Here is a 19,187-nt window from a genome sequence, read left to right as displayed (position 1 = left end):
GGACATTGGCTTTTTGTCCTCAAAATTTCGTAAACAACAGTAATGCCACGATAAGTCAGTGAGTAGGACTTCCGTTTTAGTGGTTATATAAGCGTGGCCGTGTGAGAGTATTTATAGAGGGAGAGTGGAATCTTTATACCCTCGATCGTACCAAGACCATATGCTAATATCTATACACAATATACGCGATAATGTGAATCATTGAATATATTCTTTTATACTTCGCTACACTACAATAAACACACTTGACTAACAAGTATAAAACGTAGCATCAAACTTTTTTCCAATATCAGTCGTTAAATATTTCATGCATTTAATTTTATTTCACAGTTTGCATCATGGACTGATCTTAGTTGCGTAGACATTGAACAGCTGTTTTGTCCTGGCACTGAAATCTTCATCAGTGCTCATGACCCCACCGACTACTGAACCAAAGTTCATATGTTGTACCGAGCGCCTAACCTTTTGACTACTTAGTCGAGATCTAACGGTTCACATTGTTTAATTTCAATCAATTCGTGATATTGCACAATTATCTTCCATTTTCTTTGATGAGTAACTCCCCTACACCTCCGATATAGTTGTACACTACTGGTTACTATTTCTAACCAGACTTCAGTGAATTACCACTCAGTGATTGTTTAACTAATATTAATCTCTGATGTGAATTATGACATTAACCAATCACCACGAAACCACTTGTAATCCATTTTCATTGCTGAATAATTTTGATATTGTGATTATTTTCTATCACTTGATCTCAATAAACATTGAAAACTAAAGTATATCAACATTGTTTTATTATTATTATTATTATCTAATATGTGATTTATGCTTTAATGCATATTTGGCTTTTTTTGTTCTCTCGTTATTGCTGTTTTTGTCTAATCACTACTTCTAATCAAAAGTAAAGCCATTGAAACGAGATCTGTTTGAAATTTGCTTTCGTTTTCTTTTTTCTTTCTCCTCTCTTCAACTATACACATATTAGGTGTTCATTTTCTGTTTTTGGGTTTTTCTAATCGAATCAGATAATACTTTTAGTACAGAGCACTTACAAAATTTTTCAAAATTCTCACACAGACTACCATTATTCTTTTTGACTTGGACCTTCAGTCAGTCAGTCACAACGTAGAACTTCGTACGTACCTACATCAGTTCGAGTTGCCATACCACATTAACACAGAGATGCAGTTGTCGATTCAAATCCCATAGTGGACCTTCATAGTTTATAATAACATGAATTTTATTATTATAGATCATGTGTAAAATCTTAATAAAGACTGGTAGGTCCTGGGTCCGAATCTCGCGAGTGCGGGATCGTGGATGCGCACTGCTGAGGAGTCCCATAATAGGACGGAACGGCCGTTCAGTGCTTCCAGGTTTTCGATGGTGGTCTAGCTTCAATTGACTCATGATTTCAACTATGAAAATAATAAATAATTATTTTATTTTAAGTGTTCTTTTTGTAAAATTTATTTGTTTTTGAATAAAATCTTTGTTTACAATTATTACTTTTTTAGAATTAGTATGTTATCAGTGGAATGATAAGATAATTTCCATGACAAATTTAATTATTTATATACAGTTTTGTGATTGAAAGCATGAACTGATCGAATAATTCAGTTTATTCGACTTCATTTAACTGATTCACATAGTGATAGATGAGTACCAATACAATAAAATACAATCAGTTTTATGAACTGATAAAAGATATTAGGAGTATATCAATGCTTGATTGATATAAATTTAATCTGATCATTGAGATGCTGTTGACCCATCATATCTCAAATAGTACGATAAGAAAATGAAGAACACTACATAATATTTTCATTTAAAATTCAGGGGAAAATAAATAGTTTCTATATTATCGTCTACTATCTAACTTCTTTAACTAGAGTATTCGATTATTCACACGAATCTTAACTATATTTAGCCCCCAAATGCCCTGGTATGGCTGAGAGTGGGGAGAGTCCGCTCTTCCTCTCGAAATGCTCTCACATGGTCACGTGTTGATAGCCTCTGCCAGGGAAATCCTACTCACTGCCTTCTCGTGGCGGGGGTGTTATCTACGAAATTGAGAGGACGAAATGCGAATATCCGGCACTTTAACCGGGTTGGTGGACACAGAAAGTCCACCTAGGAAAGTTGGAAAACCCTCCTTCCAAACCAATGGTGCACATGGGCTCCAGTATCCTAAGGGAACAAATGGCGTATGAACCAATTGTTGGTCACCGGCCACCAGGGGACTGTATCTCCTTACGATGTTCCACTGCCTTGTGGATCAGATCTTTAGGTCAAAGGCTCTGGGTGTGGCTGCTTAAGAAAACCACCTGCTTCGGTTTGGGCACCCGTGCAGTATCACAGCCCTCACACAAATCAAATGAGATCTGTGTGGCGCATATGTATCTGATGCCCCTTTCTACCAATATTTATGTGTTCAAATAAATAAATAACTATATTTAGATAGACCGTCATTTGATTTTGTGGGCTGATATCATGTTATGGTATTGTCTTCTATCTTTATTTTACCAATGTACTTGTATGTTATCTAGCTTAGCTTGTCATTGTAGGCTATATGTAGATAACGGATTTTCCAACTTCTTAAGTAAATTGATGATTTCAATCTCACAAACTGATTTGGTGTCTATACTTAGAGATTTACTTTTAACTTCAACATTTCTTACTAGATGCTTAAAAAAATAAAAGAGGAACACCTGAGGAATATCAGTGGTCGTTTGCTAACAGTCCAATCATGTCCTTGACCTTGAAAAGTTAAGCTTCACAAGCACTCTTATATACGTACGTCTAAATATAAGTGAAAAGTACTAATGTTTAGTCTTTCTTTCACTCCTCTTGAATCCTACCTTTCGAATCGTTTTGTAATCGACTAACATCTTGTAGGTCATGATCCTTTTCATTGATTATACGCATACATACACAAGTGTAGTCATCAGTTTGTATTTCTAAACTAGTATACTTGGTTTTAATTGATAAATTTCAGGTTACTTCAGTTCAAGTAGAATGATATTACCCATCATCTTTATATTATACTAAGTGTGTATGCATATTTGTATGCCCCCGTGACCTGTATACTTTAGTATTTTTAGTTTTTTTTTGTGTTTTTAATACCGTCTTTTATGTTTATTCTATTATATCATCAATACTCTGTTTAAACTAAACGAAAGTTTAGAACAAATGGCTCCTGCATAATAGTAGGATCTAGAACTCGCGTTTTGTCTTGTTTGAGACTCACCACCTGGGTTTACCAGTATGAATATTCACAATCAGGTGATAAATCCTAAATAGGACGAAATGGGCATCCTGAATTTCATTGGTACCCACAATTAATGTATTATCAATAAATAAATACTAATGATGATAAATAAATAAGGTGATGGGTATATTGAGGCAGTCCATACAGCAGGTTGTAAGTATGCCAATATAGATCCATCAAAATTTAGTTTTGATTTTCAATAACGAAATGAATCAAACTTTTACTATTAATAAGAAAAAACAAGTCTTGTTTTACAAAAAATGAAAATATAGCTCTTCTATTTTCCATTTACTCTGTTATAAGTGAATAAACCATGAAAAAGGCTAGAAGACATATATAAATCCTTTAAAAAAATATGCCGTACGATAACTAAAATGTAAATGAGTTATTCGTAGAATTATTATGATGAATTAATTTTAAAATATTCATCGTTTCTAACCTACTTTGTTCTGTTGAAACGGCTTTTGAGGAGCACAACGAAACCTCCATTGGCTCTAAAGGAGCCAAAGAGTTTCCGTCCGATTAGAATCTGAGAGAGCTTTCTAGAATACCAACATGGCATGCCACTATTGGACGGTAGCATAACTTGCCTCCTTGCGGATCGGCTGAATTATAGTGATGTTATAGCTAACGCTAATATTTTCCTTGCCTCTTCTGACTTTCGACTGTGAAATTCTTCACGTTCGAGTGCCGTTATGTGTATATCGTATTTCGTCCACAACCAATCAGAGGACGTGACATGCTCATCAATGACACTTGTATAGAGTTGGAGTAAATAGGTGAATATTCTGTACATACTATTTTCAAACCGATTTCCTGCTCATCCGTTTTATCATTTGATTCACGTGATAATGTATAATCGTTGTCGATAACTTAGGTTTTGGAAGGTATCGAATTCTTTTCCTTTTGGTTTTCAAAATTAAACAAATAAAATCATAAGATTGTTTTTACATTTTCAGTCGTTTCAACTACAATTGATTGTCGTCACGTCAGTCAATCGGTACTCATTCTATCGTTATTGTTTTGATTTTACTATTTATTTATTTTTTTGAATGGAGTAGAAAATCAAGTTCATTTCAACCCCTGTTTAAGTAATAATAATAATAATAATAATAATAATAATAATAATAATACAACTGAATATATGTTAACACACTGTTGAAAGTGAATCCTCAATCTTGTTTGGTCATTTTTTAAATTTTCGGATTAGTTTTCTTACGAAATATTTTATAGGAATAACAAAGGAACATCTGTCAATATTTGAACGAATAGTTTGACAGAAGTCGGTTGCTGAGTATATAGAAGGCATGATTTGTGAAAATCATAATTGAAATAATCTGAATGATTAGCATTTCATTCAGCAAACATTGAAACTATCTAAATTTTAATCTCCGAGATTATTTCAAATATAATTTTTACAAATAATATTGAAATATATAACTTGCCAGCTATCAATTATGAACCCTTAGCTGTAACTAGGTTTTGTTATATCTTTTCAAGGCATCCATGATAAGTGTATCTTAAGTAGTTGTTATGGTTGGGAACGCTATTCCAGCGATTAAAACACCATAAGTTACAGGTTTCAGGATTAGTTCAGTCGTTTTAGTTCACATAGCTATGACTCATTCAATACTACTATTTCTTTACTAAGATGAAGTTAAAAAATACCCAGTGATAGTGTAAAATGTATCCACCATCTTTCTACCAACATTTATTTCCAAATCCTTTTCAAGAGAAAAAATCATCTTTATATTAAATAACGCTACAACTCGGATGACTATAAACTTCTCTTAGGTGTATGGTTGATAAATAAATTAGGCCAAACTAGGCGGAACAATGTTTAATTTCACTGTAACTTATCTTTATTCACAACAATGTTCTTAATTTTGATAACAAAAAAGTGTTTACCTTATCTAGTTCGTTTCTGTCTATTTCGATGATTTCCTTTTTTTTCTGTTCTCATCTAGGTGATATGATGACACTGTTGATGAAACGTGATACATTGACAGAATCTCAAACTCAATTTTATATAGCAGAAACCGTTTTAGCAATAGATTCAATACATAAAATGGGTTTTATTCATCGTGATATTAAACCGGACAATTTATTACTTGATGCAAAGGTAGTTATGCTTTTGTGTTCATATGTGTGTGTTTAAGTAATCCTGATTTTGGAATATTCGGTTATTATTTCTATAATTCCATATGGTACCGTTCGTCATAATTTAATAAAAGAACAAACTACAGTTTCGGTATACCATCTCGTTGGCTCTAAGCAGTTGTAATAATGACAGATGTATTCGTGTGTAGAACAATTGTAGGTTAACCGAAGCTTTATTGACGGGATTGATTCTACACTAAGGACCATACATCATATTGATTATTAATAGGTAACCAGTCTTATAAGAAGTCAGTCGCAGTCAAAATACATCTGTGCATACAATATGAATTGGTTTAGATATTAATGCCTCAGAGAGGGTCAATCCCTTTGAGATCTCGAATATTTCTCAATGACAGGCGCTAACTACTACAAAACGTGGTTTCAAAACACCTTTACAATAGCCTTCAACCGCCTAGTTCCAGTGCAGGGCACAGCATAAATTGCATAGTTTAAAACTGTCTCAAATGGAGAAAATTAATGAAAATGGAAGGAATAAAAAAGTAATATACTAGTCTAAAAGCGAAGCTCCTCCAAAGATAATACATTGTTGAGACCTTTAAGAAATCTAGGGAATGAATGGATTTGATATTAATAGATTTTCTTAACTGGAGGATTTAATTACAAAACTTTATCTGTTATTTCGGATAACACCGTCAACTGTCTCATCAAACAGAGGAGAATATTTGCTGAATCTATCCATTTCGATTGCCGTGATACAAATTCATTCACACTAGATTCTATTCTGTGACCTCTGGTCACGTGATTCATTGACCTAGCTTTCATCAGTAAGTGGTTTGAATCTGTCGCGATGTGTCTATATGTGGCACAATGACTTCATTGTCTGACTTTAAGAAACTGATCGAGGTTTTTAAGGTATCTTCGACATACAATTTTGACCCTTTCTCGGTCAAATCTATATTCGTTGTTGTCTAGTCGTTGTCTGTGTTGTCTGTGTTCGTTAATACCTAAATGGAGAATACTCTCACTTTTTTCAGTATAATATCTGTCTCAATAGAAGCAGGTCGTCTTGTAATTGATATTTGTTATTCACTGTTTCTTTTTTTTTGTTATGTATAAATTACAAACAAGTTATTGTGTTCCTTTTTTGAGTAATGCTAATTTCCAAGGATTTCAAAATTTTATTTATTTCTTATTCTATATTGTATCAGATTATAATATTGAATAAAGCCATTAATAATAATAATAATAATAATAATAAAAGATCTTTCGGTTCCTAATGACGGTTTTGCTGTGACATCTTTTAAAAAGTTATGAGGGTAGCTATTCCTTGGAATAATAAATATATGATGGCTGTCTTCAAGTTTTGTGGAGTGAGAATGCTGTAGGATAGGTTTAGCTCTTATTGTACGTACTCAGTCTCATTCGCTTCTTATTGCGCTATCATTGTAGTCTTCAAACATATCTTCGACCTTCTTGATAAAAATTCTCTTCATCAAAGACTACCATGATGAATCTTTTGCCAACCGATGTTGTGATGATTTAATCCTTATTCTCCAATCCTGTCGAAGCCTTTTCTATCATAATCGGTTGTCGATTATATACCGTGTCGATTAGAAGCCCTAAGCCTTTCTTCTCATCAGCCTCTAGAAGTCGTTAAAGAAAATTCCACCCCTAAATTCATAACATAAATAGACAGTCGTTAACTTCATCAATTAGTGTCATGGTATCAATTCGTCAATCTTTGATATTGTTTTACCATAGTCCTACTTCAACCGACATCATACATTAGAGCAGACTGTAGTTTAGAGATGTGTAATTGTTGACTACACAACCTCAGCTGTTATTTATAAATCAGTTTTTCGACTTAATCGACTGATTAAATAATATTATTAAGTGTTATATCTCGTAGCCGAGTGGATGATTTGCTAATGTGTGACGCGATAGAACCGCCAATCAGGGAGCAGCGAATTATAGACTGGAACAGTGACACGAAACCCGTACGAGCAGACTAGAGTGCTAACCGGTCCTGCGATCTGCCTAGCCCAGCCAGTGAAGTCCAAAACACCAATAACAGCCTCAGTGGTATGAATCATTTTATTTCAAACATACTGAGTTTATATACCAACCAAACAAACCATATCGACCCATAAAATAGATAATAACATTTGTACAATATTTAGCCGAATGTGGCTGTGAATAGTAATCAATAAACTGATGATAACTCGAGAATCGTATAATAATAGTTCAAAGGTCAAAATAAAGTTAGTGATAAGAGGAAACGAATATGACTAGGTTAATTACTATAGGGAATATACATATTACATTGACCAGTAAATAGTCCTCAAAAGTTACCATTCGTAATTCTCTTCCGGATACAACAGTACTAAAGTTAATGTTGTATTTTTGTGCAAATTATTTGATATTTTTGATTTAAATCCAATGATTTGTTATGTTAATACTGCTAATAAAATGATTAGGTCAATGCATGTACCTATTATTCCTTTTTTTTTTAAAAAAAAACCCAGAAAAATACATCCTAATTTGAGTTCAGCTTTTAGTAGAAAACAAGAATGAAAGCCTTCTCTCTTTGTCGTCCTATTTCTTTACGTATTTTTCATCTTCCTTCCTTTTCGTCAAACAATGCTTTGTTCTAATATATGCGATACACAAAGCTAGTGTTTATAAACATATGTTTCTCCCTCATTTCTTATTTCTTATTTCCTTGTTTAAATCAACGTCTTTGCGTTTTCTAAATAACATTTTCATGACTTAGAACATAAACTAATCTCAGCTAAACTATTTTTGAAAACTTGGAAGCGCTGGACGGGCATTTGGTCTTAGTATGAAATTCTTCAAAAGTGCGCATCCACGACCCTGCATCTGGGAATGGAACTCAGAACCTTCGGTCTCGCACACAAACCGCTAACCTCTAGACCACTAGGGGGGGATCTTTCAGTGTACATGTCAATTCATAATATTGCGCAATCCTCATTCATTGCTTTAACTCCACTGGTCACTACTTCTCACTGAGCTAATTTCTAATGACCACATGATTATTATTAGTATAAAGCGAATTGAAGAGATTGTAGATTTTCATTGTTTGACTCACGTATTGATCTTATCCAAATCATCACTGAGACCTGATTCGATTCCCGGATGCAAGTTCGTGAATCCTCACTGTTTAGTAGTCTCATACTAGGATTAAACGGTTGTCCAATTCTTTCACGTCATTACTAGTTGTCTATTTAAGACCAATTCGTGAATGAAAGTACCTTAAAATTTCACAATCTCTACTAATTGCCTCTAGATTAAAACATCACTTATTAACATTCTATTAATGTCATAATGATTTTCCTTTTTTTCCCCTCTCACAACTCAATCATCTGACTCATCGTTCATGCGTCTGCATTTATCAATGTAACATAATCACAACTACAACTATACCATATTCTATGGAATGGTCCATAGGGCCATATTAAATTGAGTGATTTTGGCTTATGTACAGGTTTGAAAAAAGCGCATCGAACAGATTTCTACAAAGATTTATCTCAAGCTAAACCAAGTGACTTTTGTAAGTATGTGTATGTGTTGTTGTCCCGTTTTTTGTTTCTATCAATAATAATTTCACCATAAGTTGTTTTATTTGTTGTTATTGCTTTTATTATTATGGTTACTATAAATATCGGTTTTTCGACGAAATCGAGATGAATCAGAAATAATTTAGTGCTTTCGTTTAAAAATACTATGTCAGGTAAGCCTTACATATGTACACACCAAAATGTTTTTCATCTGTATATTGACATACATTATTTATTAATAAAAGTAGAATTTACTTCATCACCATCGTTGAAATTATCACTTTGTTAATGATAAGAATGAAAATGTGAACAGTTATTTATTACACAAACTAGTGGCTACCTGCACTCAAAAATTAAGTGGATAATGCTATGACGTTTTAAGCAGTCGATACTTGGTTTGAGTCCTGGCGTGAACATCAACTCAAGGATGCAGGTACATCCAGTTAACGAGTCTTAATTAAGATGAAATGCACTTCCTAGATGCCAATGCTAACCACCATCCATCTGTACTTATAGTTTTGTCATTAGTGTTCTGTAATCATAAATTATTTAGTTTATTTTATTGCGTAATAATGACACCATAGAATAGTATTATTTATTTGATTTCCTAATTTCAACTTGATGAAATGTACAGCAGTAAGTTGACTTTCAAATGTAAACATTTTTTCTATGGAATTCGTTTCGGTTAGTGAAATGGTATGCCTTACTAATAGTTAAAAAAAAGTCCAATTAATGTTATATACTTAAAATGTTCAAAGTAGGATTCGAATCAGGTAATATCATTCATTGCTTCAAACTCTAGAGCACATTATTCACATATAAATAGCAAGTAATAGCAAGAAACATATTCAATGAACTAATCGATACTGAATAATTCAGTCGTAAATAAATTTCAACAGTCAGAACATACATATACACTTTGTTATAAACGGTAGGATACTTGTTATAACGCTAGGATTTTTTGTTATAACAGTCCTTTCACTTTTTACACGTATGTGGGACGTTAATTTACCTTAGACGAATATCTACACTCGATTCCCTCCTAGTGTCTAATTCTATAGGACTTCAACACAACTCAGATCAAGAACACGAGATTAGCTTGACTAATAACTTCAATATAATTCCACACCAAATCTGACAACAATCCAAGTTAATCAATAATAATAATAATAAGGTTAGGGGAATATATAACACATATAACACCTGTCACATTATCTACATGTCTGACTCAGCAAAACAACCGATCATTATCATTCTCGCCCACACATCATACATATTTACTCATCCGTCCATATAATTGTGGTTAAATTAACTGTTATCAACTATGAAAATACTAAATCTCCACTAAAACCCCCTTCTAATTATGTTATCATTTTATAGTATCTATACTTTAATAATAAATTTTTAATTGTTCCCCACATATTTTGAGTATATATACAGTAACGATTATATCGGACAGTATATAAAAGCACTTATTTGTTGTTTTTTATTATCCTTTCTCATCTCGATATATTTATATGTACGGGTGTGTGTGTCATGAAGATAAATTATTAGTTTGTATATAATTTATTCAATGGAATCCTTATCTTAATTCAATACTTAAGCATGTCCTTCAAATCCGTTGTCGTCTTATATATATTATTTATTTATTTATTGTTGTCTTCTAATTCAGTCCACTGATAAATTGGATAATTTACTGTATTATTATAATCCACTTCTATGGTTTACGTAGGGAACAGCAAAAACAAAATCATTATTGTTATTATTACTATTACAAACAATGTTAACTATACTCTAAATCAGTTTCATTTCTATTCTGAACCTTTTGATTGAAGATGAATTAGGTTCTTTTTTGATAGGTGACTAATTTAAAGTATTAAATAGTAGTAGTACTCTGAATAAATTATATATATATGTATATTCGATAGGCGAGTGACATAATTGAATGGATGAATAAATATTCGTTCTGTGAGCTTATATGTTAATTTAAAAAGCTTTTATTTCTTCGTTTCTTGGTATTCCATATATGTTATGTATGTTTATGTGTCCATAAGCGAGCTTCATTTAGTTGGTAGGCTATTTTTCCAAGTTTAATCCAATAAATGAAGTGGCTTTATGGTAATCGATTCAATTTGTAGGCGGTGTTCGTAATAGATTTATTTCAGTTCGTATATCATTACCAAACTAGGAGAATTGTAAGGACGGTTGCGTCTTAGTATTTGAGACTCAACCAAGTCCATGCATGATCTCATTGAAGATTGAGCCTATGAACTTCAGATCTCGCTGCTAACTTTAGACAGTTAGACCATTGAGATGATACTTAACTTCATAGAATCCATGCAATTATTGAATATTGTGTAACATTGGTCGATTTCTTACTAAGTCATGTCATTAATTATACTCATATGAAATATCAAAGATTGAATAATTCAATGGGTACAACTATATTGTGTCATAGTAGAGATAAAAATCAGATCTAAATGAAACGAAAGATTCTAACGTGTTTTGATCCACATAGTTATTGACAGGGTAAATCGATAAATACTGACCTCTTTTAAAGTTAATCATATTATTATTGAATACATTCGATAGTGAACATATGTCGTGTGAAATCTAGATAGTATCATCTAATCGTTGACTTAACAGTATATACCTGAGTAACCTGAAAGTTATGTGGAATAGTTTCGAAAAATCCCTATCTACATCATAATCAATGACTGATTAGAGACAAAAAAAATATTGATTACTACTAATAATAACTTAAATTCCTTAAAGAATTCAACTCGCTAATTATGTGTTGCGTAAAAATCTTGAACATGATATCATGATAAATTATTTAATCTTCATTTAATAAATAATCACACTATTAGTCAATCCAGTTAATTTTTGTTATTGATCAGACAAAAAATAATTAACAGTATGGGATCGTGGAGATTGTTGGACTTATTACTGACAATTATCACGTGGTCACTAGTGACTAGCTTCGAAAGGAAATTTTATCAAGTTCTAATCTCACGTTGTGATCATGGAACTCAACCGTGATAGGTGCGAGCTAGTTACACACCAAAGATAATAAAATATAGTCGGGCAATATCGTGAATTGATTGAAGTTAAAAATATTACAACATTTGATTCCGTCTTAGTAGTTTAGAGACTGAGTGTTCATGCGCGAGACCCGAAGGTCCTGTGTTCGATTCCTGCCTACGGGTTAGTAATTGCATACTGTTAAGTAGTTCCATACTTGATTGAAACAGCCGTCTTTCGCTTCCAGTTTTTCAGTGGTGGTCTTACTTAGATCAGTTATTGATTTTCTAATATAGCCTATTTTTCAATATTTGTTTTTTAATGATTATTTAACTCAGTACTATTTTATTTGGAGTTACTTTTACAATTAGAAGTTGAGTGTTATGTTCAAGTCCACTCATGTTTTTTTCTTTCTTAATAAATACCAATCTATTTATGATCAGCATCAGTTGGTTTGTAATTGACCGCAAGACGTTTTTTTATCTTCACATAAACCTAACACTTTTTTGGATTTTACAATACAACATACCCTGCCTAAAACCATAGAGTTTCTAAATACAATGATTCACTTTTCAATTCTGATCGATTTCTTTTGTATACAATAAATATATCGTTTAAGTAGTAAACAAATAAACTATGATTGATCTTGATTAAATATTTTTTCCTCACTTCTCTTTTTCTTTCTTTTTTAATATCTGCCAGTTGTAATTAATTTTGAACAAACAGAAAAAGATCTTATATATATAATTGCTTCATTCCTTATTTCTATTGGTTACCTATCTTCACTTAATCTGAAATCATGCTGGGTTCATTTTGTAAATAAATATTCGATAGATACGCACATCAATATTGTTATATGATCGGACTTGTTAGTGTTTACATCATTTCAATACTTATCATAAGTTTACTTAGTTCAGTCGGTTGTGAAAATATGTTCAACCTTAAAAACCTGTTCTTTATAAGGACTGATATTAGATGATGAAAGGTTAGTGAAAGCTAGGAAGCACTGAGTAGTTGTTTTCTTGGTAATCTCTTGAGACTCCATCACAAGTGTACAATGCTAACTTGAAAGGTTTCGTTGTGACTTGTCTGGTGTTTTTTCTTTAGGTTATGGTCGCTAGTGTTACATTTGTGTTTTAGGTTACTTTTTAGGCTTCAGATGATCGTACAATATATCAACACTGACGAATATATATACATAGATATGTAATTTTATGCGTAATGTACTATAGGACAACGAATAATGTTCAATAGAATATGTAATATCCTTTTCTTTATCATGGCCTTAGTTCATGCTGTGATCTATTTGCTTCATATCTTTTCTTTTATATTTCACTCCTACTTTTACTTAAGTGATTTTGTTTTACTTCATTTTAATACTATTATTATGGTTATTATTATTAAGAGCGTTGTTTCCGCTAGGAATTCTCAATATTTGATTTTTAATGTTGAAACATTTGCTAATCGTATCTCTCAGGAGTGATACAGTTGCATTTGTTTTGTATGTTTATATAAATCGTTAGTTTCATCTGCCTCTTTTGAACTACATTCCATGGTTATAGATCTTGACTACACATTAAGATTATTGTTATTCAAACTGTTTCACTTTATTCGCTTTTGAGTCAGGTTGTTCTCTATTTATGATGGACTGATTGACTAGTTCCGGAATGCATTTACTAAACTTAGATATTATGACCGCTTTATAACAGTGAATGCGTTTTGGTAAACATCGTTTGTGTTATGTGAACATGGAATGGAACTGAAAAGTGTATATATAAGGCATCTATACAACATATTTCGAATAGACTGGTCACATTTGTGCATATGTCAAGGCGTTTATAATATGAAAATTAATGAAGGTCAAATATACAAAAGTTCAAATAAATACATAATGATATTTGAAAGTATATAAAAGAAAGAAAGTTCATTTTCATAATCCGTATATTAATAAATTATTAAGAAATACATAGAAATAAAGACACTAATAATGATTAATATAATTTGTTTTTGAAAAGCAAATAAGAATAGGTTGAAAATCTCCATAGCTAACTTAACTAAATCGTAGAATCAGTCTCTAATGTCAGTGATTGTTGGTCTGATTGATATAAAGTTAAGTATAGAATATGTGATTGATGTTTGCACGATTATCGTACTCATCGTAGCTAGAGATTTCAGATGACATGGCTTAGAATTACTACCAATAAGACAGATGAATTCGCTCTTTCTTTAGATCGTCAATATCTTGGTTATCTTGGAGTTTTCTTATGCAACGGGTTCATGATTTCTCCCCAAATCATATTTTTTTTACGCCTGATCTTTGCTACTATCACTGATACTATTGTAGTGAACAAACACTTAGGTGGGGAAGACCAATTTATTGTTTAATGCACAATCACACAGTGATTTAGCAAAATGTGAAAATCATATACCATTTGCATATCTTCTCTGAGTTGTCTCTTATAATCTTCATTGTTCCTTCATCCTGTTGTTAGTTTGATTGTTTTCAGTCTCCTTACTTTTCATTTTAATGTTCTCAACCTTGTGCTTGCAGACATTTCACTTCCGAATTGTGTTACATACTACTCATATCTGCAAACACAAGTAGCATACATCACATTATGATTTAATATTATGGTTTTGATTGTATTAAAAATAATCTCCGTTGTTTCCTTTTAACTATTTTAACTTGTATTAATTTTATTTCGGTTATTGATTTGCTCTGAAGGAGTGGCTTGCACTAAATCGCTAAACGTCAGAAATACAATTTTCTACTCATTGGAATATAACAAAAAATATTTTTATTACTATTATGATGTGTGCAAGTGATGTCCACAGATATAAGTAGCATGTATCACCAATTGAAAGTGAAATATCTGATGGTAAGAAGATTGAAAGAAGGGAACAAGAACAGAGAGTGATTGGTATAGAAACGAAGGAACAGTCAACTCTGAGACAATTGATTTATATCCTGCAAATGAAGTATTTACTATATGGTTCTCAGATAATACTAAAGGACTCTGCAATTTGATTGTTCCGCCTGTATTCCCGTTCACTAAATTATCATTAATACTGTTACTTTTTATAATATTTCAACATTTCACTGTACTGATGCAATGTAGTAATTGTGATTCGTTGCACATATGTACCACTTCTACATTGTGCATAACTGAGCCGGCATCCGATGGTGTTAATGTCTAACTTCAACCAATCCTCGAATCTCGCGAGGCGAGATCGTGGACGCGCAATGCTGAGGATTCTCACAATAGGACGAGACGGCCGTCCAGTGCTTCCAGGTTTTCCTTGGTGATCTAGGTTCAATTGACTTGTGCTTTCAACTATGAAAATACCGAATCTCCACAAAACCCCTTCTGAAGTATTTCTCTCTATTTAAACTCATTCATTTTCTCTTCTTCACTTGTCAAAGTTCAATATTGATTCCGTTTTTTTAGTATAATAAATCATTAGCATTCTATAAGTTTAAGTGGTTATTGTTTAAAATGTCCTCTTCCACTATAAGTTATGCACTTGATAGACTCCTTACTCGTTTTATTTTACCAGTGATTACTTCTATACTATGTGTAGTATTGTAGTGTACAGTAATTCAGTGCAAATCTAAAGTTTAGATTAGAATGACTGGATTTTTTGTTACATTGTTTTTACATTAAAAAAATGTATTCAATCATTTGAATAGAATGTGGGAGTCACAGATAGGGGAACTGCACTATTTGATTACTGCTCATTCGCACACAATTTTGACGTTTATAAGTTGTTTTAACATAAAATAAAGTAGTATACTAATTTTAGTAATACTTTTAACAATCTGATAATAATGATAATAACGTAACTTACTAATCCGGTGCAAGCGTTTTTACTGACCTTTGGATTAAATTTTCCCTTTTTTTGGAGACTAGTTTTACTGTCTATCAGATTAAGTTGTCCATGATACAAAGTTTACAAACTTTGGTTGTTTGAAAACCAAGTCGTTCAAACGCACTAACTCATCATCTACCACCGATAGCAATCAATCTAATGTTTTATGTTATGTTAACTTTCAGGGTTGGTCTGCTTGATTATCTGGGTTACCTGTTCTTGTCATCTGGATATTTCAACAAGTTATCTGTTTTGTTTATTTTAACATTATTATGTCTATTAATCATATAGACTGTTCAGGCGTGTTTGTAAAAGGTTTACGACCATTCTCTGTACAAGTTACAAAAACGTACAATCAGAGACATTGTGGTGGCTGGCATTGCGCATTGATGAGAATAAATATTATTCAGATTTCGATTCGTGAACTCGTGATCACTCGATATCTGTCATCAGGATCGATCACGAAATAAGAAACGCAAACTTGTTGAAATGCTATGTGCTGAGAATTCCACATTGTACCAAAAATATAATTTTAAATAAAGCCATTAATAATAATAATAATAAGCATAGATGATAATGTCGTCTAGACTGAGAGTGAATCCTCCAGAATTAATTCAAATAAGATTGCGTAATAAAGTGATTCGAGACTCCAATTGTCAAATGAGGTTATGTAATAATAATTGGGTTAGGAAAGAATATAAAGATGAAAATAATTTACGTATCAAAACTATGAATAATAATTGTCCGCTTGACAGATATGAAGAAAAATGGAAAACATAAAAGTCATAATAATAACCAAATAATAATCACAAAAAATCGTTAAGGGATAATAATAACTGATTATGGCTCAAAATTACATGGCGCTAATCCAAAAAAAAAAACCAAAATAGACTACAGAAGAGAATTAGAGCCAAGGAATTAATTCAAACAATTTAGGGGGCACAATATCATCAAAAAGTGTAGTTGAGGTAATAATTGTCTTCATCATTTCAAACACTAATGATTTTAAGAATTTTTCGGTCATAAGTGATTAATGATTTTGAATTTGAATTGAGTGAAATATTTTTTTTGGGTTATTACTTTGTTCACGGAATCTGTTTTTTCTTATTGTCTGCGCGAAAAACAAAGTCTACTCCTTCCACCTTATCACACATCCGCCTATTTACTTCTATATGATCGCTTGTGAATAAGTTATTTTCAGCATGGGGATTTCAAGAGATTGTAGTGATTTTACAGTTGAATTCACGAATCCATCTAAGCTAGACCACTATTAGAAACACCAAAGGATTAACAGTTACTCATTGAAGACAATAAAGAATGGTTGCGCAAGATCCTGGGTCGATTGAAGTTATACATTAACACCATGGGATGCCGACACAATGACCTATAGATTAAGGGTTTGCGCGCGAGACTGAAGGTTCTGGGTTCGATTCCAGCGTGCGACATCGTGGGTGCGTACTGCTGGTGGGTCTCATCCCAGGACGAAACGACCATCTAATGCTTCTAGGTTTTTAATGTTTTTCTGGATTAAATCGACTCGTGATCTCAACTATGGAAATCGATTATTTGTAGACATTTATTTACATTGTGTTCACTTCTGTAGGGCTTCTTCATGTGTGATTTATATGCTGAAATTTCTAACAAATGTGTTTTGTTCTTCCAATATAATATAAACTCGTTTGTATATATTCACTCCTAGGGTTGTTTTTTCAAAAATGAAAAATGAATTACCGTAACCATAGTACATCTTACGTTCCATCCAAGTGCATTTACGGATTGAACTATCCCATAACATCATAAAGCGTAGTTTAACTATAGGGTATGTAAACTACCACCGGCATTGAAAGATTGCTGCACTATACTGTGAATTAGTTGAATTTAGACATTGGACAGTACCATTGACTGTCAGCTGTCATTACCTTGGCTAAGAATTCTTTGGGCACTGCACATATTTCATCCTACAGATGTTTGAATTTTAGATTTTTGTGTGCTTATGTTTGAGCTATTATTGTTCAACAAATACTGTTCTTTCGTAAATTTCTACTTTGAATCATTTTGTGTTGTTAAGAAGTAATAATATTAGATGATGTGCTGTTGTTTAGGGTTCAACTTCATCTGTTGGTCTAATTTTATTGCATTGTTATATCACTCTTATTCATTAACTCATCTATATTGCATTCAATAAACCTGAATTAAGTTGAAAATACAGTGTTAAAGTCTCACAATATAACAGTCTGAAGATTCACTCAAATTTTCCTAAACGAAAATCTATCGAAACAAAGCTTTAAACTAATGAATTCACATAAATCGTAGATAACTTGAATGTAGCTTTTACTGGGTGGTAAACATTTTGAATTCTCAACATATCTTTGTTGTTTAATCTAAGTATGTACTTTATTGATTGCTTGATTGTAATTTTGATAATTGTCACATGTTTTACGTGTGAAAATAAAGTGGTCCGACTAATGATCACGCTATTTCAGGTCATATATAAATATATATACTTTAAAAGGGCTTTTCATTCAATGATATAAATAATTTACAAAATTCTTATTAATTGTACTTACTTACATGATATAGCCTAAGTCAAACCCCACCGACTGACTAGATATGTAGTTTGTTTTACATTAATTACTATACATGTTATCAAAAGCTGGATTATATTTCCTACAAATTTGGCCAAAATTGAACTTTTTTTGTATTTATCTTAAAAGCCTGATCTAAGTATCTTAACTTCACACTCTATCAGCTTTAAATATCGTTACTTAGTCATGACAGAGAGTTTCAACTGTTATCCGCTATATAAATTCTAATGAACTAAACTTGTGTTAATTTAATCTGTTATTAATTTACTCTGAAGAAGTGGCTTTCATTAAGTCACGAAACGTCAGAAATACAGTTTTTCTACTCTTTGGTATATGACAAAAATATATTTATTACTAACGAACTAAGCTTGAAATGTTTTTTTATTGTTCAGAATCCGAGCTTAGTGAGCAAACAATGATGATTTATTATAGTTTTCTGCTTCCCACTAGAACTCAAGGAAATATCTCTTGAAGTCAGTCACTAGTACTTCCAGGTTTTCCATGGTGGTCTAGCTTCAATTGACTCATGATTTCAACTATTATAGTTTTGTCGCAAAACTACTTGTAACATTCTGATGGTAAGAAGTGATCGTAATTTATTCGATAGTTTTACCTTACAAATCAATGATTTCTATTCTCAATAGACATGTTTAAATGAGGCATCAGTTTATAAAGTAACACTTGATCAGATATCGATTTTTGCATCTAAATTAACTGTAGACAGTTATTAAA

At 32.2% G+C, this 19,187-nt stretch overlaps 1 protein-coding gene across 1 annotated transcript in view; it reads left to right on the top strand.

The window, feature by feature from the left end:
- The window catches only part of Smp_103570 (serine/threonine kinase), a 64,891-nt gene that overhangs the window by 25,416 nt on the left and 20,288 nt on the right, over nt 1-19,187 (top strand). Inside the window, exons 6-7 of the mRNA XM_018795638.1 lie at nt 5,245-5,399; nt 8,867-8,969. Of these exons, the coding sequence (XP_018649931.1) occupies nt 5,245-5,399; nt 8,867-8,969 (258 nt within the window). The remainder of the gene's footprint in view (nt 1-5,244; nt 5,400-8,866; nt 8,970-19,187) is intronic.

This window comes from Schistosoma mansoni, chromosome 2 (genome assembly GCF_000237925.1).
Source record: "Schistosoma mansoni strain Puerto Rico chromosome 2, complete genome".
In the NCBI taxonomy this organism is placed as follows: Eukaryota; Metazoa; Platyhelminthes; class Trematoda; order Strigeidida; family Schistosomatidae; genus Schistosoma; species Schistosoma mansoni.
Note: the sequence above shows the minus strand (reverse complement) of the source record. Positions and strands in the feature narration are given on the sequence as shown.